Genomic DNA, 27,989 nt, shown 5'->3' on the forward strand with positions numbered 1-27,989 from the left:
TAGCTCAAAACATCTGGAGGATTGAAGGTTGGGGGTGCCTGTCTTAACCCTTGTCTCACACAGAAATAGGTGGACCCTCCCAGCTTTCACCTGTGAGCTTCCCTTTCTTCTCCCAGCCTCCCACGCTGGAAGATCTTCCCTTCCTTGCCTCTCACACAGGGCTAGCCATCACCTTCATCTGCATACAGTCCCTTCATTAACCCAACATAGAGGACATCAAAAAAACCAAAGACAAAATAGAAGCAAAAGTACTGCTAGTAGTTTTCTGGTGGTGGCAGGACCCAGGACAGGACATTTCAGGGTGATGCTTGGAGAGTAGAGCCAAATTCCTCTTGTTCCATAGACACACTTACCTATTGGGCCTGAAACCACTCTAGCCCTAGAGGTAGAATTGTTGATTTCCCTTCCATTATATCCAGTTAGGCTTTCCTTTTTAAAAAAATGGGTGGTGGCAGGGGGAACAAATAAAGTCAGCCCCTACTTCCTGCCCCAAGCATAGCAAGCTGCAAGGGCTTTAGGTGTGGCAGAGCAAGCAGCACAGAACTTCAGCCTTGTCATGTGCCCCCCCCCCCGTGTTCAGATTATTCCAGTACTTCCTACAATAGGTGTTCAAGGTAGGCCACTATGATCCTTATGTGGCTTACCTAAGATCACTCTGGGGAAATTCATGCCTGAGCTGAGATATGAACCAAGGACACACGTGCATGTGTGTATGCATGTTCTTGATCACCATGAACCAAGGACATACCCACATCATACATGTCCTTGATCACCATGCCACATGAGTTGTGATTAGCAAATGTCATCCAACATCCCAAACCCCCAGTGGGGGAGGGGAAATAGTTCACGTGGTTGAAGGTAAGTCCTGAGAAGACTTATGTTCAACTGCAGCATGGGCTGGCTTGCTTTTTAAGTTGCTGTGTGCCATTCTGTTTTTTATGTTTATTGTCTTGTCAACAACCTATGCATGAACATCGTTCTCTTAGCATCAGACCGATCACCTGATGCTGCACTGAACAAAATGTGTTCTTACAAGTTTGCTGACGTATTTAATTTAAAAATGTGAGTAGGCACTTGGACTTCGGTGACCCTGGCATATGTTCAGGATGCAGCAGTAGGGAAGTCAGTACAATAAACATACGAATGCTCTTTTTTCTTTTGCAGGAAGCCACAGTGACAAAGTTAGTATCAGTAGCACCTTGAGTGGAATTGTGTTTTCATGTTTTTTAAGAAGTAGCATGCATGACGGTTGTGCTTTAGAATTCAACATCTGCAGGACAAATGCAGCGCTTATTAAAAAGTGATTAACATTAATTGTTTGCATTTTTACACTGCACACAGTATGCATTTTTTAACCAAATAAGTTTTGTTGCAGTGTTTCATTTGTAGCAATAATAATAGCAATAACAGAAACAATAATATAATTATTAATTTTACTGTTATAAAAATTGTAACAATTAGACCTTTTATCCCACAGTCCTATGCATGTCTCCATGGAAGTAAGCTGCATTGAGTTCAAAGGGATTTACACCCAAGCGCTTATGTTTAGGGTTGCAGCCTCAAGCATGTTGCAGTTAAACTTGAGATAGCTAAAGGTTTTTTTTAGTACCCATTTTTTCCTACCTGCTTCCCCTTCCCTACTTTCCTGGCTAGAGTCAACTAAAATCATTACTATATAAATTGTCTTTGTGAAAAGAAGCGAGTGCACTCTAACTTTAGCTTTGCCTGTGGCACCATCTTGCTACCAAACTTGGTAACTACTAGAAAGGGCCAACCCAAAGGACTTATGTTAACCTTTGCCATTCACAATATCTGTTAGCTTTTAACGTAATAGTTTCATGATTCTGAGTGAGCCTGTTATTAAATCTTACTGATTTTGATTTACTCATTTGCTCTAATTTCCTAATTAATTTTCTATTAACTTTTTCTTGCTTCACTTTTATATGCAATTTCCTATCTGTACTCCGTCATCCTGGAATCTTCTCCATTGTTTGTCTGTTGTTCTGTCCCTCCCTTCCTTCAGTAACCCTGATGAGGTGTAAGTACTTCACTAATATAATTTGCCTCTTAACTACTTAAGCATGTTTTTCCTCACAACAGTACATAAAACAATGCTGTATTCTATAGCTATTCTTTGTAATTAACCTCTGGATTTCTTAGAAATAGCTTGCTTCAGTTAAAAAGAAAAATGATTGTAAAGTTAACATCACACAGTTGTATAAGAATATACAAAATCTTTGTACACACAAATTATGCCCCAAAAGACCCATGTTAATACTATGAGCTGCTTATTTGGAGAAGGATTCATACCTCCTCCTCTCCCATTTTGTAATATTTCTTGATGGGAAATTTAATTGTGCATTGCACACATATTGAACCAATTGTTCAAGGTAAAGGACACCTGGATGATTAAGTCCAGTCAAAGGTGACTATTGCTCAAAGGGGGCTATTATACATATATCTATTTTTAATACTTTTATACTTATATTGCAAGTATTTTTCCAGCTAGTCCAGGTTATGAGAAAGAAAAATGGAGAAAAGTAGCAAGAAAAACAGTTACTGATTATTTATGAACTGCCTTTTACGTAACCGTCCAGGGGTCCTTTACCTTTTTTACCTTTGCGTGTGTAATGGGTCTATTTACAGACGTATCACTAGGGGCAATGAGTCCACAAGACCCTGTGCATTTTTTGTCTTTTGTAAACAGTCCTGTTCTTCATCCTATACTGACACATTGTAGCACACAGCAGACATTGTATGTGTACAAGTAAACAGTTCACAGTACTGACCATTTCCTATACTTGACCATGTTTGTGTATATCTGTAATGACATCCTTCTTGCTTGGGACAGAAAGGCAGGGTGAGAATGCAAAAATAGAAGAATGGGGGAAATATATATTAAGTATATTTGGTTATCAAATACAACAGAAACGTTCAACTGTTTCCTCTTAATTCTTTTTGTCTTCTGTCTCCTCTCTCTCCCTCTTCCTATTTCTCCTTATACTGGACTCTTTCCATACTTCTGCCATGCCCTTCAAATGCATAAAAGGCAAAACCCACCTAAACGGTAATAGCCAAAAGCTCACCTGTATGTGTAGTTCAGCAATGTGTGCATGCTTCAAATGGAGCTTTTATGTTGTGCGAGAAAGATAATGTTGGCTTATTCATAACCTACAGATGCTGGAAAATGTTCTCCATATGCACAATCAGCCTCTGTATTAACAGATAAAGGGAGGGGGGCAGCTTCTGAATCAGACAAACTTTGCTTCTGGCTCCTCATAGTCTTCATCTTACTTTTGAGTAGTGCTAGAACAGAGGTGGAGAACCTGTGGCCCTCCAGATGTTGTTGGACTGCAACTCCAATCAGGCTCAACAAGCATGACCAATGGCTGTGGATGATGAGAGTTGATTTGGAGGGCCACAGGTTCCCCAGCACTGTGCTAGAGATTGGGGCAGTGGCAAGTCAGTATTGCATGTGGCAAAAGCAATGGTTCCTTAAGAGTTGATTCATGAGATGCAAGGTAAAGGTAAAGGGACCCCTGACCATTAGGTCCAGTCATGACCGACTCTGGGGTTGCGGCACTCATCTCGCTTTACTGGCCGAGGGAGCCAGCGTACAGCTTCTGGGTCATGTGGCCAGCATGACTAAGCCACTTCTGGCGAACCAGAGCAGCACACGGAAATGCTGTTTACCTTCCCACCGGAATGGTACCTCTTTATCTACTTGCACTTCATGCTTTCGAACTGCTAGGTTGGCAGGAGCAGGGACCGAGCAATGGGAGCTCACCCCATCGCAGGGATTCGAACCGCCGACCTTCTGATCGGCAAGCCCAAGAGGCTCTGTGGTTTAGCCCACAGCGCCACCCTAAGGATAAAACAAATGTGCAAAATTCCACTCTCATTGGTGACTTGTTTCTTTTTTAAAAAATGTTTCTTTTAAACTTGTGCTGTGGCTCCTTTGCATGCAAGTCCCTGGTACCTAGATTTTAAAAAGAGCACTTTAGACGCTGGACCCTGAGAAATGCTGCACAAGTATTTCATGTGTGCTGTGTGTCTTGTATAAATCTGCTAGTGTAGGCATAATAGGGAAGGAAGTTAGCATTAGAAGCATTCTAAGCAATGTTTACATCTGGGGATCATGGAACCTCCCTTCTTTACTTCTAGAGGTGCAAAGCAAGAATATGGTATCTCTTTAAGAGGCTAATGTGTGAACCAAGACAAGAAAAAGAGAGAAAATGTTGCTGCACGTTTTGTAATGTTAGCTGATGTTCATGCATTCCGTAAGGTAGAAATCGATTGCAAATTACATCATATACAGCCATTGTGACAAAAGGGCAGGACTGAATCTTAAATGGATTTATTTGCAAAAATGAATCATACATTTCAATGAAACTGATTTTTAACGCAGGTATTTAGTGTCTCCATCTCAGCCAGTGGCTGTGTTCACATGTGATGCTTAACCACAGTTCATGTTTTAACTATGATTTAATGCAACCAAGCAGTGTACTGGTGGCTGTTTTAAAAAACGTGTTTTGGCACTATAAACCAAGTACAAACTTCAAGGATTTACCATTTGGAGATAAACAAATTGTGAGCCAGGGTTTAGATGGTGCAACAACCCCAAGGTATGTTAACTGTGGTTTAACATGACGTGCAAACCAGTTTAGTATAATAATAATAATAGCAATGGCAATGATGCTGTTTACATTTTATTTCACTTACTGGTGTTCCATCTTTTCTCTATTCTGTTAGTCCACCTCGGAAGCATGTTGTGTATACAAATACAGAGTTTTACCACCCACCCACTCACAGCAACAACAGCAAGAAACGATTGATTGAGGATACTGAGGATTGGCATCCAAGGACAGGAACTACCCAATCACGTTCTTTCCGCATCCTTGCACAGATCACTGGCACTGAACACAGTGAGTTCCACTTTCTGAATGGTTGTGGCATTTGGCATTGTCCTATATCATGTATTATGGAAGCATCAGCAGATAATAGTCAAAAAAATAAAAAGCTGTGTAGTTAATTCTGTGGGTCCAATAGCAGTGGGTACAATAGCAGTGCAGTGTGTGCTATGCAGTAGACCAACCCCTTTTGGAAAGTGAGGAGAGTTTTCAAAGTATTTTGAGAGTTGGGTGGTGAAAGAATAAAACTTCCCAATGGGGCAGGATGAGTCCCTTGCATGAGTCTAAACAGCTCTTTGGATCCCAGCTACCAGGAGAGTTTGCTTAATGTTTTCTATTACTTTTGCCAGTCTTTGAAAGTTACTCTGAAAAAGTTTTTTGTTGTTGTTATTGTTCTAAATAATAGCCTGAGTCTTTCCTGTAAAGCTTGGTAGTTACATAATGTGATATTTAATTTCTCAAATGAGATTATTCCATACATTTAGTCAATCAATCCCATTTTACAAATACTTTTGTTTAAAAGAGAGTGAGTGAGAGGGAGGCTGCATATATACCATGCATTTAAAGTGCAACAGACTCTTGGGAGATGTAGTTTGTTAAGGGTGCTAGGAATTATAAATCTTTGAGGGGTAAACTACAGTTCCCAGAATTCTTAGGTGTGTGTGTGTGTAATGTGCTTTACATGTATGGTGCGTAAGCAGCCAGACAGAAATGTCAGAAAATATTGGGGAGAGGTGTTGTTGATTAAAAATGGTGACAAAAAAGTGGTAAAAAAACCATTCATGACAGTTTAACAAGTGGTAATTGGTTAGGCATATCGAAAAGCTTAAAGCAATAGTTTTAAACCTCAGGACTAAGATTTATAGATTAAATCATTAATAATGATAAGATTAGTTGAACATTGGAGTGGGTTGCCCATAAAGAAAAAAGAACCTAGTAGGTTTCCTTTAAAAATAGGGCACCCTACCTAAGACACTTGTGATTTTAGAGGATGCTAGATGTCATTATTTTTCATAAAGGAAATTAGGCTTGGTGGTTCTCTAGATTATGGCAGGAATGTTAAAAAACAAAAACTTCTGTGGTGTTGTGATGGAAATGTAATTAGTGGTTTATTTATTTGCAGTGAAAGAACCAGAACCTGATAATTCAAAGAAAGCAAAGTAAGTTATTGATCTGAAATATAATTTGATGTGTTGCATGGTTTATTTTTGATTAATAGTGTGAAAAAAATTCTTCATGTGGGTGCAAAGTTCAAGACATTTTTAAAGTGTTTGCACGTTGTTGTAGATAGCAGCGTAAGACGTAGCAGTGCCCCTTTTATTCTCTTGACATACTTTTGCAAGGATGAATTTTGCTATAAAACTTGGCCAATTTTCACATTTTCTCAGGCTGTGTCTAGAAATGGAAAGGCAGGAGCAAGAAAGCAGAGAATAAGATTTATACTGAGTTTTTAAAGGTGCTTCACCTTGAATATTGGTTACCCTGTTCATCTTTAAATTACCTTCATAACTTCATTCGGTCCCTTTCACTCATTAAGCAAATGATCCTTTTCTCAAAATCATGTGGTAGTTACTAAACTTTGGCCCACTTTTCATAGAAGTGGCATGAGACTGTTTCAAATTACGTTGAATGTTCACTTCGATAAGCAAGTGACATTACCAAGGAGACAGGCAGGTGGGATTCTAAAGACCTCCAGTTGTTTGAACAAATGTACATGTGTGGTAATGCTTTCTCTGTAGCCTGTACCCATTCTGTCATGGTTGGGATCCTCTTGGTAGACCACTTACTCCAGCTTCCATTAGTCCCAACCAGCAGGGACAGTGGTCTGGAATGATAGTACAACAGCATTTGAGGGACCAAAGACTCTCCAGCCTTTGGTCTCCACTACAGACATTCAGCTTTCCCAAACTTTACTATAAGGAATACAAAGTGGTGGCATCTGCCTTGGCCAAGGTAGGTGGGCAATGGGACCTGCTGGATTACCAAGTGGAAGCAGAAAGCCTTACACACCCTTTTTATTGTCTAAACTTATATGTACTGGATCAGTTCTGAATCAGATGTAGTTGGTCTGCCCATCACTAGTTCGTAACAGAACATATTTTCTACAACCAGTCGCAGCAGATTTATAAGTGCTTGGGATGTATGGAGTGTTTGTTGTGGCTTTAGCAGTACATCAAAAGGACGGTATTCCTTGTGATATACTGGCCTTGCAGTTTATGGTGCAATTAAAGGCAAATATGTTGGCAGGGCTGTGTTCAACAGGGCTGTGTTTAGATGCATGGAGTTGGCATTTGAAAAACAATCAAGATTCTGCACCGGGAAATGCTAATTTTTGTGACTTGTGTAAATAATGCAGTTTGAAGATTTGCATGGCTTCTTATATTACATGATTCTGATTTAGCTAGCCATGGGAGGGACAAGGATAATAAAGACCCCCCCCAACAGCTGAAAAACCAGGCTTTGTTCTGGCTTTTGAGAATTCAGTGGGTATTAACCACACATTGTCAAGTGCCTCTTGTCAGCCTTAGGTGCTAGAAGTTCTCTTTCTCTTAAAACCCTTTCACTTCTATGAAATTTGCATCCCAGTGCAAGTCCAGTTAGTGTAACCAAGCAGAGTTGCTAAAAGTGCATGGAATCCTGCATGCTCAGGTTCTTGCATGCAGTGGGCTGCGATGCAAACCTCTTCCCTCTCTTATCTATCTCTTCTGTCACTTCTTTCCACAGGGAAAAGGTTCCCCTTCACATCATAGGTCCCAGATACACAAAATTACGTGACTGGCACCATGGCGTCTCAGCACGTGTCCTTAACGTCCAGTGACTTGCCAAGCTTTAAAAACAAAGCACGTGTCCCATCCTTCTTCCTCTTTCTCTTCCACTTGCTTTGCAAATAAAGAAATGAAAACCATTAGCTTTGATTACATGAGAAATTCTAGCCTTTTCTATACTTTTTTTTTCTAACAGTTTCCTACTGATGTGTAAAGAATGAGATGAACATGTTCTGTTTTAAAATCAGTATCTAAATAGGCAGCCAGCACACAAGTGGCATATAGAATATTCTAAGTAGCTTGGAGAAGAAGCTGTTCTTGTCTATTGCAGAGAAAGAATAGGCTGCAGTAGTTTAACATGGAAAAGGGACAGTACATTAAGAAACCATTCTGCTAATTCTGTACAGCTTTGTTTGATTTTGATGGAAACAGTTGTTAGTTTCCTTATATAGCTTCTTCAGAATCAGTAGTAGGTGCATTTTAGAGCGGGATGTAAATGTTTCAAATGCATTAAAGGAAAAAGACGCCATTTTGGGGGTTTTAGGAATGTTAGCATAATGCGACTCTGCTCAACTTGAGAGAAATGTCACTGTGCATACATGGTTTCTAAACTCTCCTCGGCTATAAACCTAGGAAAAATAACACTGGAACAGGGCCATGTATAACAACCAATGAAAATAGTATGAGGTAGTAAGTGTAGGTTTTATTTATTATTGGGTGGTTTTTTTCTTTGTCCTTAATAGCAGCTTTGATGGTGCATATTACTCTGTAATATAATGTATTATAGCAAATACATATTGATTTAATTTATGCTTTGTGAAGCTTGAAGAGTATTTAATAAATGTTACCTTTAAGTTAATTTCTTCCCTCTTGCCTTATTCTTCAAGTCTTTTGAACTCTGTGCACAGCACACACATTGACAGTATTGGCAAAGAAGGCCGCTATATACCTGTAGTGTTTTTAGAAAAAAATATGTTTGAGCAAATTTCTTATAGAAATGCCTGCATTTTGTTCCCTACACTCAATTGAAGACATGGCACAATTAAACGGTCATACTTTTACTGATAGCAAATCTGCTACTTCTAGGCAACATAGAAGTGCAGGCAGTTCAACTCAAGCTGGTTGGGATAAATTGCTAAGCGGCCAAACAAGTGGCCAAACACTTGGCTTGGGTCCTGTACCAGCCAGTTGACTGAGCCCTTCCTAATCTGCTCCCAACAGCACCGCAGGCGAACTGTAGACCTCTCCATTCTGACATTGCCAGCTATCAGCAGAGTATGTCCATCTAGCACAAGGACCCCACTTCCTTGCAACTTCATCTTGAGCCAGCCAGGAGCGAGGTGCCATCCCTCACCTGGGCAGCTGCATTAAGGAGCTTGCAATTAATCGACCCTACCCATGATTTTAGCCCACAAGCCATGACCGGTGCCAGTCAGCCAAATTATAGCATTTTACATAGGTGGAAAAGAAGAAGAAGGAAATAACAAAAGAGCCCTGCAGAAGAGTGAATTAGGGTGGGAGGAATGTTTTTACTGTATTTCTCTTTCCTCTTGGTTTTAATGTATCCGTGTGGGGTTATTGTCTATTTGTTTGGTTGTAAGTCGCTTTGGATTGCTCTGGACAAGATAAAATAACTGACTGGCTGAATGAATGAATGAATATCCATCCCAACTGCAGGGTACATGAGTTGCTTCAGAGTTGAAGATGGGCAAAGAGGAGGAGGCTACAATGCGAACTCTTCCTCTTCTTTGCTGCACTGTGTTCTAAGCATCATTGTCAATGTCCTGTTTCCACACATGATTTCCATTCCAGAGCTACATGGGAAGGGCAAAACCCAGTGAAGCCACATTTTCCTACTAGCTTTAAAGGTAAAGGTAAAGGTACCCCTGCCCGTACGGGCCAGTCTTGCCAGACTCTAGGGTTGTGCGCCCATCTCACTCAAGAGGCCAGGGGCCAGCGCTGTCCGGAGACACTTCCAGGTCACGTGGCCAGCGTGACATCGCTGCTCTGGCGAGCCAGAGCCGCACACGGAAACGCCGTTTACCTTCCCGCTAGTAAGCGGTCCCTATTTATCTACTTGCACCCGGGGGTGCTTTCGAACTGCTAGGTTGGCAGTCGCTGGGACCGAGCAGCGGGAGCGCACCCCGCCGCAGGGATTCAAACCGCCGACCTGACGATCGGCAAGCCCTAGGCGCTGAGGCTTTTACCCACAGCGCCACCCGCGAGCCTAGCTTTAAGCTCTGCTTAATTTTTTTTAAAAGGTACTTAGTTAGGATCCTCCTTGCAGCAGGATTACTTCAGGAAAAAACATTTTTATTTATAATTACAACTAAAGCAAACAAAAGAAAGCCTTGAACCACTCCAGCTTCAAAACTTCTCTTCTGTAGCATTTACTTTGTGGGGAATGCAGGTTCTCCAAAGGCAACTGCCTAACAATATTTTCAGCTCACTATTTGTTGACTTATCTCTAGGGCAAGTCAAACAGGAAATGGAGATTTGAGGTAACTGCTCACTTGTTTGACATTAACAGCCACGTGTGGAGAAAACTTGAAATATGCCAGGGCAAGCTGTTAAACTACTAAGATGTGTTTCTGCTTTTTTTGGTTACATTATAGAATTTTAAAAAAACCCAATAGTGTGCTATTTGTGATCAAATTCTGTTTGACTCTTTCAAAACCACAAGCTGTTTCAATTGGGGGGGGGGCCTCAATCTCAGATTGGTTTGATTAATTATTACTTCATCATTTTCAAACGAACTGAATTGTCACGTTTGTTGATGTAATAAAATGACACATCTCTGTTTAATGCATGTGCACTGCACCGTAGAGAGTAGTCTTCAGGAATGTTCGAAAACACCACTGTGCTGTGTATTCATTTAGCTGGTGAAGAGTCTGATTCAATGTAAACTCACTTTTGTTATGTGAATGTATTGTGGCTTTTATGTAATATTTACAGTGAATTTTTTGGCACTAGAACGTTTTACCTTATTTTACAGTTTTGCAGATGTTATTGTCAAGAGCGTTTTTCCTCTGTTTTGGGGCCCATTTTGTAGATTGTATATTCATTATGACCTAATCATAGGTTTAATTTTCATAACGACTATCCCTTCAATAAGCAGCTTGATTCATAAGCAAATGAATGCCCTATAGCAGCTAAAGAAACTGAGCTATGAAGTCAGTTTCCAGTTCAAGTTTCACCTCTGTCATGAACTCGCTGGGTGACTAGGCAGGCCGGTCTTTCTCATCCTCCTCTTCCCGTTTGGTATATGGAGAGTAATAATCATAGAAATAAAGAGTTGGAAAGGACCCTGAGGGTTATCTAGCCCAAACCCCTGCAACACACACATCTCAACAAGATCATACATGGCATCCAACCTCTGCCTAAAAACCTCCAAGGAAGGAGTCGTCCATCTTCTGAGGGAATCTGTTCCACTGTCAAACAGGTCTTCCCATCAGAAACTTCTCCCTGATCTTTAGTGAGAATCTCCATTCATGTAACTTGAAGCTATTGGTTTGGGTTCATTCCTCCAGAGCAGAAGAAAACAAGCTTGCTCCATCTTCCATGTGACAGCCCTTGAGATATTTAAATATGCCTATCCTTTTGTCTCTCAGTTTCCTCTTATCCAGGCTAGACATACCCAATTCCCTCAACCATTCCTCATAAGGCTTGATTTCCAGACCCTTCATCACCTTGGCTGCCCTCATCTGCACATGTTCCAGCTTGTCAATATCCATCTTAAACTGTGGTGCCCAGAAGTGGACACAGTGTTCCAGGTGTGGTCTAACCAAGACAGAATAATGACTAGGGCCACATTCACACCATGCACACAAAGCACACCCTTAATAAACTATATTTCCCAGGACTATTTGAGGGAAGCCATTACTGTTTAAAGCGGTACCATGTATGATGTGAATCTAGCCTTACCCTTACAGGATGATTGTAAGAAATATTTCTAGATAATGCATCTGAAGTCCTTTGAACACTCTGAACACTGAAGTCCTTTGAATACAAATGTTATATATTACCATTATTTATTACTAGTCTAAAACAGTTCCAGGAGCCACTTCACATAGGGTTGACATATGTCCTCTTTTTCCAGGACACTTTCTCATTTTCATGGGTAGAGTCGTCATGGCTATTCACAGTTGAAAGTAGAAGATGGCAAATGTGTCCTTTTTTTGTTCTTTAAAATATGGCAATCCTACTTCACAAATTCAGAGGGATGAAGGTGGAGCAAATAGTAGTCATTTCTTATACAACTGGTTCCTCTACTTCTCGGTAATATTTGAATAACCAGAGGTGGAGGGTGTGGTGGTACTCTGTTTCAAAGGTTACAGAGAAATGCTGGGAATTCTCCAAATGTAGAAAGCCACTGCAAGACACAATAGATGTGTAGAATCAATAGTCCCTTGGCAATATTATCCAAAGGATAACCATGTTAGTCTCTTGCAAAGAAATCAAATTTTTTGTTGCCTAAGCTTTCATGGATATAGCTTCATGCATCTGATGAAGTGGACTGGAGCCCACAAAAACCTATATATAATAAAGATGTTAAGGTGCTGAAACACTTGTTTTTAATGATAATAGGCACTGTTCACCACCAAGAGCAACATTTCTTGCTGAAGGCCTGTTGAAATGAACGGCTTTTGCTGAGAAAGTTAAAAGTGAATATTTCTGAGTTTGTCGCAAGCCACTATAAAAACAGTGTAAAAAAAAAAGTATTATTCTCTGGCAATTGCTCAATTAAATGTTGGCAATTAATCTCAATTACAACTGTGTTTTGGAGACTTCTGGTGGCCTTCCTTATTTGCGGAGTTTGATACAGATCAGGAGCACACATAGCACAAATCACTCTGAAGACCACGTTTGCATTTATATTAATGCAGATAGGATTCATTGCTTTGACAATAGTTGTAACACATTTTCTTTTTCTTTCTCCCCTTCCCCCTAAAGTTGTAAGTTGTTCTTTTCTGTAACTATTGCTTTATTTTTCAGTTTCCCCCCTCTGGATAACATATAGTGCACATTCTCTTTTCCTTGGAACTCCTCTTGCTTCCGTTTCTCTCTTTGCTTTCACATGACACATATCCCCCCCCCCAACTCCTTTCTCTCCCCATCTCCTACTATAGGCCTGTGCCCACCCCATATCTCAGCTCTGCGCTTTTTTATCTGTTCATTTCCATAAGCACAGGTTTTACTGCAGTTCCATTTCTTAGCTGCTCCCCCTTTTTGCTGCAACCCATAGCATCGAAATACTGATCAATTCTCATTGTACGTGGATTTGTGTTGCATTTGACAGTGTCCAGTGCATCCAAATCTCACCCAAACTCCCCATGCTTCTATTTTGACTACTTTGAATGGCTGGAAAGCAGCTTAGATTGCTCCAAGCCCATAACTTTTGTCATCACTTTTGTGTAGTCCAAGAAAAATCCCCCCCCCCCCGGCACAATGAGCATTCAACTTATCTGGATGCCTGACCCTCTTCTGCTAGAACACTTGAAAGTTCTTAATAACTACCAGATTCCATTTCATTCTCAGCTGTAATCCATTAGCTCTGTCTGTGAGCTAGAAATATGGGTCTGATGCAGGGTTCCCCACCCCCTCCCCAGTGAACGATGTGTCAATCAGTTTTACTGCAAAGATGGTATCTAGTAGAGATGTACAATTTCTGTGAAATTTTGAAGCTTTTGAAGAGGGGGACATTCCTCCCAGGTTTGCTTGTTTTTAAAATATATTTTTTGGGGGGCGGGAGTTGAAAAAATGCGATACTCTTTAAAAAGTATTTAAAGATGCATATTCTTTATGCATCAAAAGTTGCTTTGTTAGTCCAGGAACCTAAAATGGATTATGTGTACTTGTACCACATATCTCAGTCCCTTCTTTTCCCCTCCACCAAGACTCTTGTCTCTATCTTGTTTCCTCCTTTTCTTCAGTCTCTAATGGCTATCTTTCCCCCCTACCTTATCTCTATTTACGGAGTTCAGTGGCCAGAGCTGTCTTTACCCAGGGGTGCAAGGGGTGCGGGACAAACGGGCACCGAATTCTGGGGTGTACCAAGCTCCCGCCACTGCAGCCACCTAAGCTCTTAACTATCTACCCGTTATGAAATAATAAATAATTTTTTTCAAGCCATAAAAACAAAATACATATATAACTAGGTATTACCGAAACATATACCTACTCTTTCACTAAAATACTTTCAGCTTTGTGCGCTCATTTACCAAAGACACGCCGCACCAGCGGCGGCACTTGTCATTCACAACAGCAGCGCTTGTCAGACTCAATGATGGCGCTTGTCATTCTCAATGGCACCGTGCACGCAAAATTAACTCTTATATCATAATAAAAGTTAATTTGGGGGCTAATTTGGGGGCGCTGGGCGGATCTTTGCACCCCGGTGGCGCATATGCTAAAGACTGCACTGTCAGTGGCAACAGCACACAAATCTTAATCCCCCCCAGCAATTCACATCTGGATGCTTGTTAGTAAGCAGCATAGATGGCTGGCTGTAGCAGACCAGGGTTGGGGTGGGGTGGAGGGGGAGACAACTGCACTGAACAGAATCAAGGGAAAGGGTGAACAGATGTACTGATGCAGGCATTTTCCTATCTACACTCCCATTATCGCCCCAGTATCGCTTTTGAGCTGGCACCCACAGCACATTTAGCAAAGAAAAAAAAAGTTAAAAAAAGTGAGAGAGATGGTTGGATTGAGACTTACATCTTGCTTTAGAAATTTTGAAATGGGTGGTACAGTATAGAGATCATTAAATTATGCCACACTGATCTCAGTGGAACTAAAGTGTGGCTAACAGAGTGATCCATATTGCTTGCTGCTGCAACCAAGGCTCTACAAAACATGGAGCTCGCAACAGATCTGTAGCCCACTGATTCATGGCAGCTGCAGTAGAAAGTGAGGCTGGTAGATAAAATCTGAGCTCCATGCCAATTTTAGGTAGTAATTCGGCCCATTGTAGACCTGATGCTGTCAAGTGCTGGCTGTGGAAGCACTTCAGGAACCTAGGCCAGCTAAGCCTTGCCCTCAGAACACCCCTTTTGGGTGCTTTCTGCTGGACAGTGCTGGCAGTGATGCTGCCAGTGAACCACCTTTCAGAGAGCAGGAAGGGGTATCTCTTCCAGAGGAGGCCAGCTGAGCTGGCTGAAGTGAGTGGAGGTAAGTCTATACGCAATCCAAGTCCCCCTCAGCCGAGCAAAAGAGGGGTTTGGATTGCAGCCTTGCTTAGTCTAGGTTCAGTGCAAAATTAGTAGCTCAGAATTTATCTTCGTCTCCTATGGCTAAAGCAGTCCTCTTGCCCTCTGTTATCAAAATGATTGAACTGGTTGCTGAAATTCTGAAGACTCACATTGGCATTTCCTAGAGGTTTAGCAACTCTGTTAAGCTAGATATTATATAGCCTCAAAACGTGTGACTGGTTACGTAAATCGTGTGTTCTCTGTTACTATTATGAATAAAGCATATCTACAGAACTAACTAATGGATTGGAACCCCAGCATTCCCATACAGTAGCTACCCAGACCTGCGAAATACCTGATGTGTCAGAACAACCACCGTTGCCAGCTCAAAGGTCTGTTTCTCTGTCCTTGTTCCATCCATTCATGGTTCACTGACATGACTAAACCTTATTGTGGAAAACCGTTTTGCACCACACATGTATGCACATGACACTTGAAGAAGTCATTATTATTCTCAAGTAGTTAATCAGACTTGCACTAAATTTGATAATTAATCACGCATTATCCTTGTCACAATTGTCACTGCTTAATGGCACTGCTTTATCACTGGACCAGTGGATTCCCACTCCCTATTTTGGAAAATGATGGAGCCAATATACTCACTCCCTATGAATGGTACTGGGCACAGCCAGCACTCCTGTGTGTTATGTGCATGGGAAGCTGTTAATTGTGGGGGAAGCATTATTGTGAAAAAATATTTTGCACAGGGCAATGCACACAGCAAAAAGCAGGGTGCCGTGGCAAACTGGATTGCTCTTATTCATTAATTTTAAGAGAAACAACAACTTAAGAGCTAATAGTGCGAATGAGATATTGAAGTTGTATATGTGTATTCCATTGGCCAAAATAAAAGTTATTTCTGTATTGGACTATGATTTGTTCAGAGTGCCCTTGCCATTTTTACTGAAACTTCCATCATTTAATTTCAAGTGTGTTTTCAAAGCATGCAAAACATACTCAGCTTTTAGGATCTCCCTATCACTGTTATGAAACAAACTTGAAAATTCTCACCAAGGTCTGAATTGCATTGTGAATTCACCTTTGACTGCTCCAAATAAGTTCTAGAAAATCTAGAAAAAGCTGCAACCTTCTGCTTTGGCAGTGGCTACCTCTCAGTGCCAAACTCTTGTATACTTGTTGTCACCCCGAAGGTTTAATAGTTTTGTGCACAAATGCCACCTGTCAAATCACATTTAGATTGTAGAATTTAACATTTTCTTCATAAACTTGACTTATTCTCTGATTTTGGGGGCGAAATTGAAACAAACTGCTATCTATCAGGGCAGAAGCAACTTCAAGTACTTCTGTGGTAACAGATCCAGCTCTTATCACTATTTCTTCAACCAATCTTCCTGCTCCTAATCTTTCTACTATATCTCACAAGAGGTAAATACTTACTGTTCTTTACTGGATTATTAGTTTTGAAAGTTCTTCCTTTGCCTTATTTACTTCCTGTTAATGGGAAAGTGAGTTATCCCAGCTGGCTAACACCTTCACATCCATCAGTGGTGAACCCTTCTTATCCTGGGGGGGGGGGCACTCCCTTGACAGAAAACCTTTAGGGGCTGTATGTTTGTGGTGGACAAGGCCAGAGACAAAAAGTCAATGGGGCAGTAGATGCAAATCCTACCTTTGAATATTAGGCGGTATTCCAGCCATGCAAAATTTCAGACTCACCCCCACCGCCTACCTCTTTTCTTTCCAGACAACCATGTCAGGTTTGGAACTTAACAGGTTAAGAAGTTCCCAGGATGCCTCAACATTCAGACGTCAGCTTCTAGAAGCTGGGAGGAGTTCGGGAGGAGTTTCCTGTTCTCCTCTGGTCTTTGAGGGGGAAAGAGGAGCCTGTAATGGGAGAAAGGAGCCCAGGAGATCCCTGGGGGAAAGTCGGAATAAAGAGCTGAAATGGACAAACCTCGGACTCTGTGTTTGTCTGGGAGCTAAGTGAAGGACGTGACAGTTTATCACCGCTGTGTTTATCTCTGCTAAGGTGTGACTGGAGCTACCGGACGACGGAGCTGAGCGTGCGCAGCTGAGGGAAGCGCGCCGGACCGGGCTGCCATAAAAGCTAATTGAGGACCAATAAATCAATTAGCGGGGGTCGCGGGGTCGCGCCATATACCAATTCGCCACAAACCATTACCACAGTTCAAGGACACATTCCAGCTCAGGCATGAATTGCAGCCAATAAGGGGCATGGCTGGCTGTGTAGAGTCCCAGATTAGTTAGACAGGGCTGCATTTGGCCCCCGGGCCTGATGTTCCCCACCTCAGACATAGCTAATCCCAGAAACTGCCAGCACAAAAAACAACAGAAACTGTGTATCCTTGTTGGAGTCTATGAATTAGACTTCTGGTCAATCGTGTGTACCTCTAAATTTCCACCACTGATTTTCACCATAACTGGTTAATCTAGCCCAGTGTTTCCCAACCTTGGGTCTCCAGTTGTTTTTGAACTACAACTCCCTCATCATCCCTAGCTAGCAAGGTCTGGGATGATGGGAACTATAGTCCAAAAGCAGCTGGAGACCCAAGGTTGGAAAACACTGATCTAGCCCAGCATTTTATCTTCCTTGTCGACAGACAGATATTTGTGGATCCTACATGAGCAGAAATTGGTTGGAGATAGCCATGCCTGTAAAGTTTGTCAAATTAACCGCGTAGTATGGGAACTTAAGCCAACTTCAGATACATTTGTGCAATTGCTGGGGGTGGGGTGGATACTAAGAGAACTTCTGGTGTTAGAAACTTTGTCATTTTCTTCTTCAGAGAACTTTTTTTCAACAATCCATTGGAGGCCTTGCCCAAGTGTGCACCATATCCACCTGCTACTGTTCATATTTTAAGTGATAGCAGCCAAGTAGCCATTGTGTCCAAAACGGCATCAACCTACACTAGGTAGTTTCATACTAATTTATTACATTTTGTTCAAAGCATATCATAAATTATTTTTAAAAACTGTTTATTATTCTCTGAAGCTCGCAAAATGTCTGTCAAACTTTGGTGAAGAACAGCGAATGTTGGGTTTCCTAAATTTTCTCCCTGTCTGCCTGCCTCTTCTCCCTCTCTCCTCAACTTTCTCCATAGTCCAACTTCCCTACTTCTGAGACCTATCCTACAGCTCTGCTCTACCTTAGGTAGTTGCTCTGCCCTAGCTTCTGCCAACCTAGCAGTTCAAAAGCAAACCAGTGCAAGTAGATAAATAGGCATCGCTGCAGCGGGAAGGTAAACAACATTTCCATATGCTCTGGCTTCAGTCACAATGTTCCGTTGTGCCAGAAGCGGTTTAGTCATGCTGGCCACATGACCGGGAAAGATGTCTGTGGACAAATGCCAGCTCCCTCGGCCTGAAGCAAGATGAGCACTGCACCCCATAGTTCCCTTTGACGGAACCTAACTGCTGGACCTAACTGTCCAGGAGTCATTTACCTCTACCTCTACCTCTACCTCCAAGTGACAATCTGTATTCAGAATGAGTGAGAAGGGGGAGGTGAGGTATTTCACTCTGCTCAGACATTCAATGTGATCAAGAGATGGAAGTTCAAAATGTCTCTTACGTATGGTCCACTTTTGCTGGGGGCAACAACAAATGTATTTGAAGCTCAACCAAAAGGAAATGCTACTTGTTTTCATATCACAGCATTTGTGTTTTCTCCACCATTCCTGAAAAATTCAAACAAGTCACAAACTATTCTGAATTGGTTCTGGTCTAGAATGTAACTAATGGCATTGCAAATACTTGCATTTGGCTAGTCTGAGAACATGCAGTGCCCTGAGAACAGATAGTTCAAATGTTCCTACACTAGATATGCTGTTGTCCACAAGATGGCAGCAGGGCTCAGTAACAGCAGAAACCACAGATTTTCTGATCAATAGTTCCCATGAGCATCAACGTAAAAGGCAAATCTCTGCTTGCAGTGGTATTTCATTAGACACCCAAGTTAAAATAGCTTCTGTACACGGACCTAATCTTCAGTGATGCTGCCATCTCTCCCATCAGCATGTATAAGCATTTTCGTTGTAAGCCGGTTAGAGGTTTTCTTACACTCAAACAGTATATAAATTTTGTCAAATGGATATAAGGGGACATGTTCTGTATGACTGTTGAAATTTGCGTTGTGTGTACTCCAGACATATGCAGTCTGGTTGGTATAACACTGGAAATGTTGGCGCACAGGCTTTCTTAAAATCCTACACTGACTGATCTTTCTGAGTTGTGTCAAGTGACCCTGACTCAGTATAATTTTTAGTTCTCCCTTCTGACCACCATCCAAGTTCTGTGTTAAGTATGGTAACATTCAAGTTCAGGGAATGAAATTGGGCGTATAATTTTTGTCAGTTACGAGCTGGAGGAGTGCCATCTCCGGGGAAGGAAACCATGACTGCCTTCGCATTCTCGTTATCCAAAATTGACTTGAGTTATCCAAAGAAGGGGGGGGGGGGAATTGGACATTTGGCAAATATAAACACCGGATATTTGTATACCACAGGTCTTTTGAACAGATGTAGTTCATTAAAAAAAACACGAAAACCCTATCAAGCACTGTAACTGTTGGTTACGCCTTTTATTAGGTAACGTTTAAATAAATAAGTATGGTATTTGTGTTTAATGTATCATAATCCTTGTTGAATTAAGGTCAAGTAGGATAAAAACTGGTTCTCCAGAGCTTTCCCCAGCTCCTGCAAGGTTGGGTGCAAATGAAGCTGATAATAAAAGGAGCCTACCCCTGACTAGCACAGTGGCAACTCAGACATTTGAGACCCTCATGTCTCCAATTGCTCCAGAGGGATCTACTTTGACAGTCCAGACTGGGAAATCTGCACTGGTGCCCTCTCTTCCTGGCAGGTATTGGAATCCTAGAATTTTGAAGACCAAATTACTTCCTGTGCCTTTTTTTAAAAAAAAGGGAAATAAGGCTCCCTGTATTTATTTTGTGTGTGTGCAAAAGCATGACAAGCGGGAGGTTTTGCTTTTATCCATAAAATTTAAACTGTAAAAGTAAATTCTTTTCTTTCTGAAATGCCAAGAATACATTGCAGAAAAGTTTGTCCAACAAAAACAGAACAAAGAAATTTAGTAAATATGGACGGAGTGACATTTTCAATAACAGTAAGTCTTTGGCCAGGTAAACTGGCCACAAGGGAATTATTGGAAGCTTAACCCTAAGGAATAACAGCAATGCTGACACACCTCTTCTGATTGTTCTGGGGAGTCTAGTAACTTTGAAAATATATATAATGCTTCTGAATACTAATGTTGCTCAAAATAATCTCATACATTCCCCCCACCACCCCCGGTTGCTGTTTTGATGAGGGGTCAGCTAATTTTCTTTTAACATCTGAAGTGAGTTATTCATTACAAAATTCAAGCTCTGTGTCCCAATGACCTGAAACCAAATCCTCCATGCTTAAATTCATGGAAGACGATCAGAGACGATCATGCATCAAATTTTCTTTACAATTGCCTTATAAAAGCCACCATGCTGATTTGAAGCTTTAAATGAATTATGGAGATACATCTTAAGAAGATCAAAAGGAAGGTCTAAACCTGATACAAAGTTTAAGCTTGCTTAAGCCTATTGAAACCTATGGACTTCAGCAACCCCATTGAAATCAGTGGAGGCAAGCATGCTGCATTCTGTGTTGGATTTAGATTTGGATCCTCTATTGATGACAGAAACTGCTTCAGACTCAATAACATTCTTAGGGAAGAAAAAGTGGGAAATGCATAAATTCAGTCAGCCAGGCCTTGCTGATTTTTCCATACTGGGTTAGTAGTGCAGGCTGAACTTCACTTTTGAATGGCTACGATTCCAGTAACTGCATATCAATCAAAGATGCACTTAGATATTGGGAGAGCTATGCTATTGACTAGTCCAACATGTTCAGTACTGTCCTCCTGGTCGGTCGGGAGACTCAAAGTCTTTCTCCAGCCTGAACATCACAGGGACTGATACCTCAGAGACATCAGCACACTTCAGGATCAGCAGAGTGTTAGTCAGTCAGCGTGAAAGACTCAGTAGCACATCAATATTGGCTAAACTACTTTATTTACATATAATACACTCAGAGCATTCTGACTCCGCTCCTTCCTCATCAACATCAAACAGCAACAAGAGAAAGAACACAGGACAATAATTCTACATCACAGAAACACAGTAATATAAACATCCTGTCTCCGTTACTTCCGACTATGTGGAATGAAAACATACACCGTCATGTGATAAAACAATCCCATGACTGCAACACGGGGAAAGAATCCTAACATATACACACACATACAATGCTGCATTATTGCTATTAGATTAGTCCAGGTAGTCTTTCAGGAGAATGTGAAGGCAACAGTTTTCCTCTTTTGTCTCGATTAAAATATGAGAGCCATCACCACTACATGGGTTGAACATAGTCAAACTCCCATTACAGAGCCAACTTTAAAAGTCTCTGAAGCAGTTATGAAAATTTCATTAATGAAATTGTACGCTAGGTGGCTTAAATGTCCCCCCCCCAAAAGAAAAACACCATAGAGTTGAAAGGGACCCCAAGGGTAATCTAACCCAATCCCCTTAAATGCAGGAATCAACATGTGGTCCCCCATCCAATGTGCTAGCGGTTTTATTGCTGCTTTGCTAGGAAAGAGCTTTGAAATTACTTCTATAAATGTGTCTTGTATATTTTATTTCTCATTTCCTTTTTCTCTATCCTTTCGCTTCCTTGCTTTTTCTCCATTTGAACGGAAGCTTCTACCCTATGAAAGAGCCACTGGAAAATCTACTGGGAAGTAATGTAACGTTTGCTCCCATCCCCTCTACTTTACTTCCAAAGGTGGAATCGTCACAAGTTAAAAGTGCCGCTGCTGCTGTGTCTGCTGCAGTTGCTGTACGGAGGTCTGGAATATCTTTGTATCTCATGGAGGGTGGGAGGTGGAACATGTTCACTTGCAAGTGGTGAAATTCAGTGGTACTAACTTAAAAGAGCTGGTTCAGACATGATGCTAAAACAAAAGGTTTGCTTTAGTATTCTTTCTCTGAGGTAGCTGCAAAGTTCTACTTATGTTTTTGAAATACTGCCATTTGCCATGTTGTCGGAACTGGCTGGCTAATGAAAACAAGCCAAATTCAGATGACAATGTTCAACTTCTGTTAATCTAAAACAAGTGGAAGCTGCTATCACCATCATGGCTGCCCAGTAAGAAACCAGAGGGTCAAGGCTCTATTTGTTTTGCTTTAGTACATAGTTGTGTGAATTCAACCAGCGTACTAGCATTTTACAATACACTCAAGATTCATGGACATAGTATGGGATATTATTTGTCTTTCGAAACCCCACATCATTTCCCCAACCGAGCGAATTAATTACTTGAACCTGCACCAGAGGGAGGGAATATATTCTTTAGTAATATAACTCCTTTCAAATATACACAGCAGAAGCTGAAAAGGCATGAATTGTAAGTTAGCTCTGCTCATTTCTTGAACACGTCACACAAACCAAAATTCAGTCTTTTACCTTGGGGTTTTATAATGGATGCAGAATCCAGGATGTGTCACTCTAATTATTTAAATGAACCCATACAAGGTGATTTGGATGCACTTAGCAGTTTCTGTTCATTACATTTGAACAACTATCCAGCCCAGCCTTCTAATTTTGATATAGTGATGTGTCCAAAACTTGGAATTATCTGGTTCAACATAGAATTTTGCATGCCTCATAATTCTCAAGCAGCAATGTTATTTCCCTCAAAAAGAAATATTTGCAATGAACGGAGAAGCATATGGGAAGAGGGTTTTTTGTTTTGTTTTTGGCTTGCTATAAGTTGAAGCTGTCACGAAAATACAGGATAGAAGGATAGCTAGTAGAGCTTAGTAAAGCCTTTGCAGATGCTATTATTGGCTGCTGGGATTAGAAAGCTTCTCAGAGCCTGGTGAGTCAAATTTGGAGGCTGAACATCTTGCCTTTTCTCAAAGGCTCAGGAGCATTGTATATTACAACCAGAATCATGAGTCAGTTTAAAATTATTGGGGGACAGGGGTGGTATTAGGGGGTGACAAAAGGCCCCTGAAGCCTGGGTCTCCTGCCCCTTTCCCCCCATTTACAGGGCTGTTGAAGCCTCTGTCCCAAGCCCTTAAGTACTTGTCAACACCCCTGTTGGGGGGACTGTGAGTAGAGGGAGCACTGCCTTAGAGTTGGCGACTCATTTCTGAATTGCACTGGATCGCTTCTCACGACTGTAGCATGTCTAGTTAACCTTCTACTTTGCGAGTAAACCAGCTGCCAAAGTAAATTCTCTTTAAATGCTTACCAGACTCTCTGATCACAGTACCTATCGTACACTGTTGGATGCCCTTCTCATTACTCCTATTATCAAACCACCAACTCTGGAAAGTACAAGACCATCAAGACAATCAGCAAGTGCTTTCGAGATGCAAAGAAAGTGGAGACCGTAAGAGTGTGTGACAGGAATGGTTTTGCACTCCTTTGACTTCTTATCTTCTAACTTGTTAATGGACTGTCATGAATTAATTCACACTTACGTATACCACTCATGTAGTACTTAGCTCCAGCAATGGAGGTCTTCTTGCGGTTTATTTTCACTAGTACTGATCAGTCACTATTAGCAAAATATCCATTACAACCTAATAGAATGGGACAGGGAATCTTGCTGCATGGGGGGAAGCTTTGCTTTGCTTTTGTGTGTGTGTGTGTGTGTGTGTGTGTGTGTGTGTGTGTGTGGAGGTGGGGGGCACAGAGCTGTTAATCACTCTAAAAAGCTGTCATCATAAATTGTGCAGGTTGGTGGTGGCCCTCCAACTCATTTTGAATTTGTGATGTGCTGCATAGCACCGAACCTTTTCCCTTAATTTAAAAGAGGTGCGACCTTTTTGTTAACCGCAAGGTGGGAAAATGTTACCAGAGTGGAATCAATCGTTTTGAATGAGGTACTGGCAACAGCTCCATCGGTGAAGAAGCCACATTATTGTATTATTGGAACAGAGAGTCTCTCTTCCTCAGATATTCCCTGACTTAATCTTATGAGGCTGTTACTGTCGGTAAATGGGGAGCAAATAAATGGTTTTATACACATTTGACAGCTACTCCATAAAATGTTTCATGTTTCCTTGTGGGGTGGGACATTTTGTTCTGTGTCATACTTCCTGACCACAACTATGGTAACATTAGACCTAACTTTCCTTGGACGCTTTATTTAACCTACAAACCAGACGTCTGTGTTTTGATGGTTTAGATGCAACTAGCTCATTTATTGTGTCTAGCAAACTAGTTTCCTCTAGCTTGGCACACATGGACCATTTCACTATTAACGTGCCTCAGGAGCAGGCATAATTCTGAATATCCCAAGTCACAGTATACAAAGGATTTTGTTTTGTTGTATCATAAATTCCTTAAGAGCAGTGAATGTCTGTTATGTATTCCGCAGCTAGATGAGTGTCTCCCCTCCCCCCCCCCCCATTTTTTTTGATGCGCAACTTTCCCCCCCATACTTCATAAAACTTTGTCCTTGTCCCTCCCCAAATCTGGGTTGTTATGCCAGTTCTAGGCCAGTTTTATAATATATGAAAGTACTACCATATGTCTTTCACAATAGTGAGGTGCAGGAAAAGGTTGGAAAGAGGGAACGTTTTCAAAAATCGTAGGCATATGAGAAAATATTATGAAACTACAGGAGTATAGGGTTTCACGTTTCAGCAGCACAGTCAGTTGAAAGCAGTCAGTCTTCAAAGGCTTGTTCTATCATTAAATAACAGGAGTTGTTTTTGTGCTAGTGTAGCTGCATATGTGCTTCCATACATAATGTGCTTCCATACAATTGACCGCTGCCATATACTCTAGTCATGTGTCGGTTGCCTGTGGAATATCTTTGAATTGACCCATCCAGTGCAGAAACACAGGGGCATGACACGAAAAGTTTCTTCACTTCCTGCACCTCTGAAAACAGGAAGAGTGGTTGGAATGGACGTACCCTTTAGACTAGGACACGAGTGGGGAAATGTCGCCCAGTCAATTGCTTATTTACCACCACAATCTGGCTACCACTGCCTGTATGTACCGTATTTTTCGCACGATTGGACGCACCGGACCATAGGACGCACCTAGTTTTTTTGGGGGGAAATAAAGGAAAAAAATTTCCCCTTTATTTCCCCCCCAAAAGCAGGTCAGGGAAACCGAACCAGGTCGAGGAACAGCGGGATAGTGGCGCTGCGCCTCCCTGCTGTCCCCCGAGCTTGTGGGGCTGGCTGATGTCTGCCTGGCACGTGGGGCGCTCTGCTTCAGGGCGCCCCACCCGCCGGGCGGCAGGCTGCTATCCGCAGCGTGGGGAGCCCTGTGGGGAACTCCTGCAAGGCTCCCCACTCTGCGGATGTCTGCCTGGCGCGAGGGGCGCTCTGCTTCAGGGCGCCCCACCCGCCAGGCAGCAGGCTGCTATCCGCAGCGTGGGGAGCCCTGTGGGGAACTCCTGCAAGGCTCCCCACTCTGCGGATGTCTGCCTGGCGCGAGGGGCGCTCTGCTTCAGGGCGCCCCACCCGCCAGGCAGCAGGCTGCTATCCGCAGCATGGGGAGCCCTGTGGGGAACTCCTGCAAGGCTCCCCACTCTGCGGATGTCTGCCTGGCGCGAGGGGCGCTCTGCTTCAGGGCGCCCCACCCGCCAGGCAGCAGGCTGCTATCCGCAGCGTGGGGAGCCCTGTGGGGAACTCCTGCAAGGCTCCCCACTCTGCGGATGTCTGCCTGGCGCGAGGGGCGCTCTGCTTCAGGGCGCCCCACCCGCCAGGCAGCAGGCTGCTATCCGCAGCGTGGGGAGCCCTGTGGGGAAGTCCTGCAAGGCGTCGCGGGGCTCTCCCAGGGCTAGCGAGACCTTGCCGGCACCCAGAAGCTTGGGGCGCGCTGAGCTCTGCACGCCCCAAGCTTCGGGATTAGCGTGGCGCTTCGCTAGCCCTGGGAGAGCCCCGCGACGTCGCGGGGGCTCTCCCAGGGCTAGCGAGACCTTGCCGGCACCCAGAAGCTTGGGGCGCGCTGTGCTCCGCACGCCCCAAGCTTCTGGATTAGCGCAGCGGTCCGCTAGCCGTGGGAGAGCCGCGCGACGTCGCGGGGCTCTCCCAGGGCTAGCGAGACCTTGCCGGCACCCAGAAGCTTGGGGCGCGCTGAGCTCCGCACGCCCCAGGCTTCGGGATTAGCGCGGCGCTTCGCTAGCCCTGGGAGAGCCCCGCGACGTCGCGGGGCTCTCCAAGGGCTAGCGAGACCTTGCCGGCACCCAGAAGCTTGGGGCGCGCTGAGCTCCGCACGCCCCAAGATTCTGGATTAGCGCAGCGGTCCGCTAGCCGTGGGAGAGCCGCGCGACGTCGCGGGGCTCTCCCAGGGCTAGTGGAGACCTTTCCGGCACCCAGAAGCTTGGGGCGCGCTGAGCTCCGCACGCCCCAAGCTTCGGGATTAATGCAGCGCTCCGCTAGCCGTGGGAGAGCTGGGTCTCCCACGGCTAGCGGATAGCTTCCTGAAGCCTGGAGAGCGAGAGGGGTCGGTGCGCACCGACCCCTCTCACTCTCCAGGCTTCAGCGAAAGCCTGCATTCGCTCCATAGGACGCACACACATTTTCCCTTGCTTTTTAGGAGGGAAAAAGTGTGTCCTATGGTGCGAAAAATACGGTAGATGCAATGCTAACTCTCTGCAAACTGATTTGCTAATTAGGAGCCAGACTCAGAAATGTGGTTTTTCCTCCTCTTCAGAGTGTGTACTGGGGGAAGGGCAGCTGGAGTCTGACTTTGGAGAGGGGGGCAGTGGTCTGAGGACCTGTACCAGCCAGGAGGCAAGAATCAGAGGCGCAGGGGAAGCTTCAGAGCTGGAGAAGAGGAAGCAGAGGCAGGCCAGACAAGTGAAGGGCCAGGTGCTTGCCCACCCTCTTCTGCACCACTGTCTCCCAGTACTAGTAGAGAAGTGAAGTTGGAAGAGCAGAAGCAGCTTCCTTGCAGGTGTAGTCTCTGACTAGGTGTTCACAGCCCGTTGGGGAAAGGTACATAAATTGGTGGAAGGGGAGTGGTCACCAGTTGCCGCACCTGTTCCACAGAACACGGACCTAGGAATAGCTCCCTAAGGAGTAGATTGCTGTGTGTAGGTCTCCAGAAGTGACTGTGTTATCTTTGACAATAAAGAGTTCATTCTCTGCTGTGTGCATTATTTAGATGGGAAGCGCCTTTGACAAACATGACTGTGGCGACCACACAGGGCCCCCGGACGTTTGACAGTCTATTGACCCTGTGCCACCACTGTGATTGCTTTCTTCGCTGCCACCACCCCGTTTCTCACGGGGACACGCGGAGTCCAGACAGTTGTTAACATAAACAAACAATCAAGTTTATTTTTAAATGCAGGAACAAGCTTATGGTTTCAGCTAGTTTTTCTTGACAGTTTCTTAATCTCAGTTCCTAACAACTTCAAACTGATTATCCCGGACGCTGAGGTCCAGCGCCGAGGGCCTTCTGGCTGTTCCCTCATTGCGAGAAGCAAAGCTACAGGGAACCAGGCAGAGGGCCTTCTCGGTAGTGGCGCCCGCCCTGTGGAACGCCCTTCCAGCAGATGTCAAAGCAATAAACAACTACCTGACATTCAGAAGACATCTTAAGGCAGCCCTGTTCAGGGAAGTTTTTAACGTGTGATATTTTACTGTATTTGTGGTTTTTATGGAAGCCGCCCAGAGTGGCTGGGGAGGCCCAGCCAGATGGGCGGGGTATAAATAATAAATTATTATTATTATTATTATCCCCAACTATCTATCTGATTCCACCTAACAATTCCTCTCATTCTCTCACAATACAACTCGACCAACCCACTGCCTATTCCTCCCTCTTCCTTCTCCAATTCCCAAACCTCAACTGACTTTCAAAACCTCCCACTCTAACTTTTACTCCCCCCTTGCATTCCCACTGGCCAATCACATCACACTCATTTAACCCTTTCCTTATGACCCATCCTAGGAGGCAAACGCCAGATAATCAATCAATTTTTTAAATAAACTTGAATTGAAACCATAGATTAAAATGGAACTGGAAACTATGGTTACGGGT

The 27,989-nt window shown here is 43.1% G+C and overlaps 1 protein-coding gene across 13 annotated transcripts in view; it reads left to right on the forward strand.

The window, feature by feature from the left end:
• PDLIM5 (PDZ and LIM domain 5) overlaps positions 1-27,989 on the forward strand; it is a 127,696-nt gene that overhangs the window by 68,703 nt on the left and 31,004 nt on the right. For 5 of the 13 annotated variants that reach the window (XM_077933842.1, XM_028743518.2, XM_077933840.1 and 2 more), the window contains exons 6-14: positions 4,753-4,925; positions 6,034-6,070; positions 10,147-10,176; positions 15,150-15,260; positions 16,210-16,314; positions 17,697-17,825; positions 19,564-19,773; positions 21,665-21,811; positions 23,227-23,364. In XM_077933842.1, coding sequence (XP_077789968.1) covers positions 4,753-4,925; positions 6,034-6,070; positions 10,147-10,176; positions 15,150-15,260; positions 16,210-16,314; positions 17,697-17,825; positions 19,564-19,773; positions 21,665-21,811; positions 23,227-23,364 — 1,080 coding nt within the window. Of the gene's footprint in view, positions 1-1,164; positions 1,182-2,023; positions 2,039-3,049; positions 3,068-4,752; positions 4,926-6,033; positions 6,071-7,634; positions 8,535-10,146; positions 10,177-15,149; positions 15,261-16,209; positions 16,315-17,696; positions 17,826-19,563; positions 19,774-21,664; positions 21,812-23,226; positions 23,365-27,989 lie in introns of those variants that run through there. The other 8 variants (XM_077933846.1, XM_077933847.1, XM_077933843.1 and 5 more) reach the window with 8 other exon arrangements.

This window comes from Podarcis muralis, chromosome 9 (assembly GCF_964188315.1).
Source record: "Podarcis muralis chromosome 9, rPodMur119.hap1.1, whole genome shotgun sequence".
NCBI lineage: Eukaryota > Metazoa > Chordata > Lepidosauria > Squamata > Lacertidae > Podarcis > Podarcis muralis.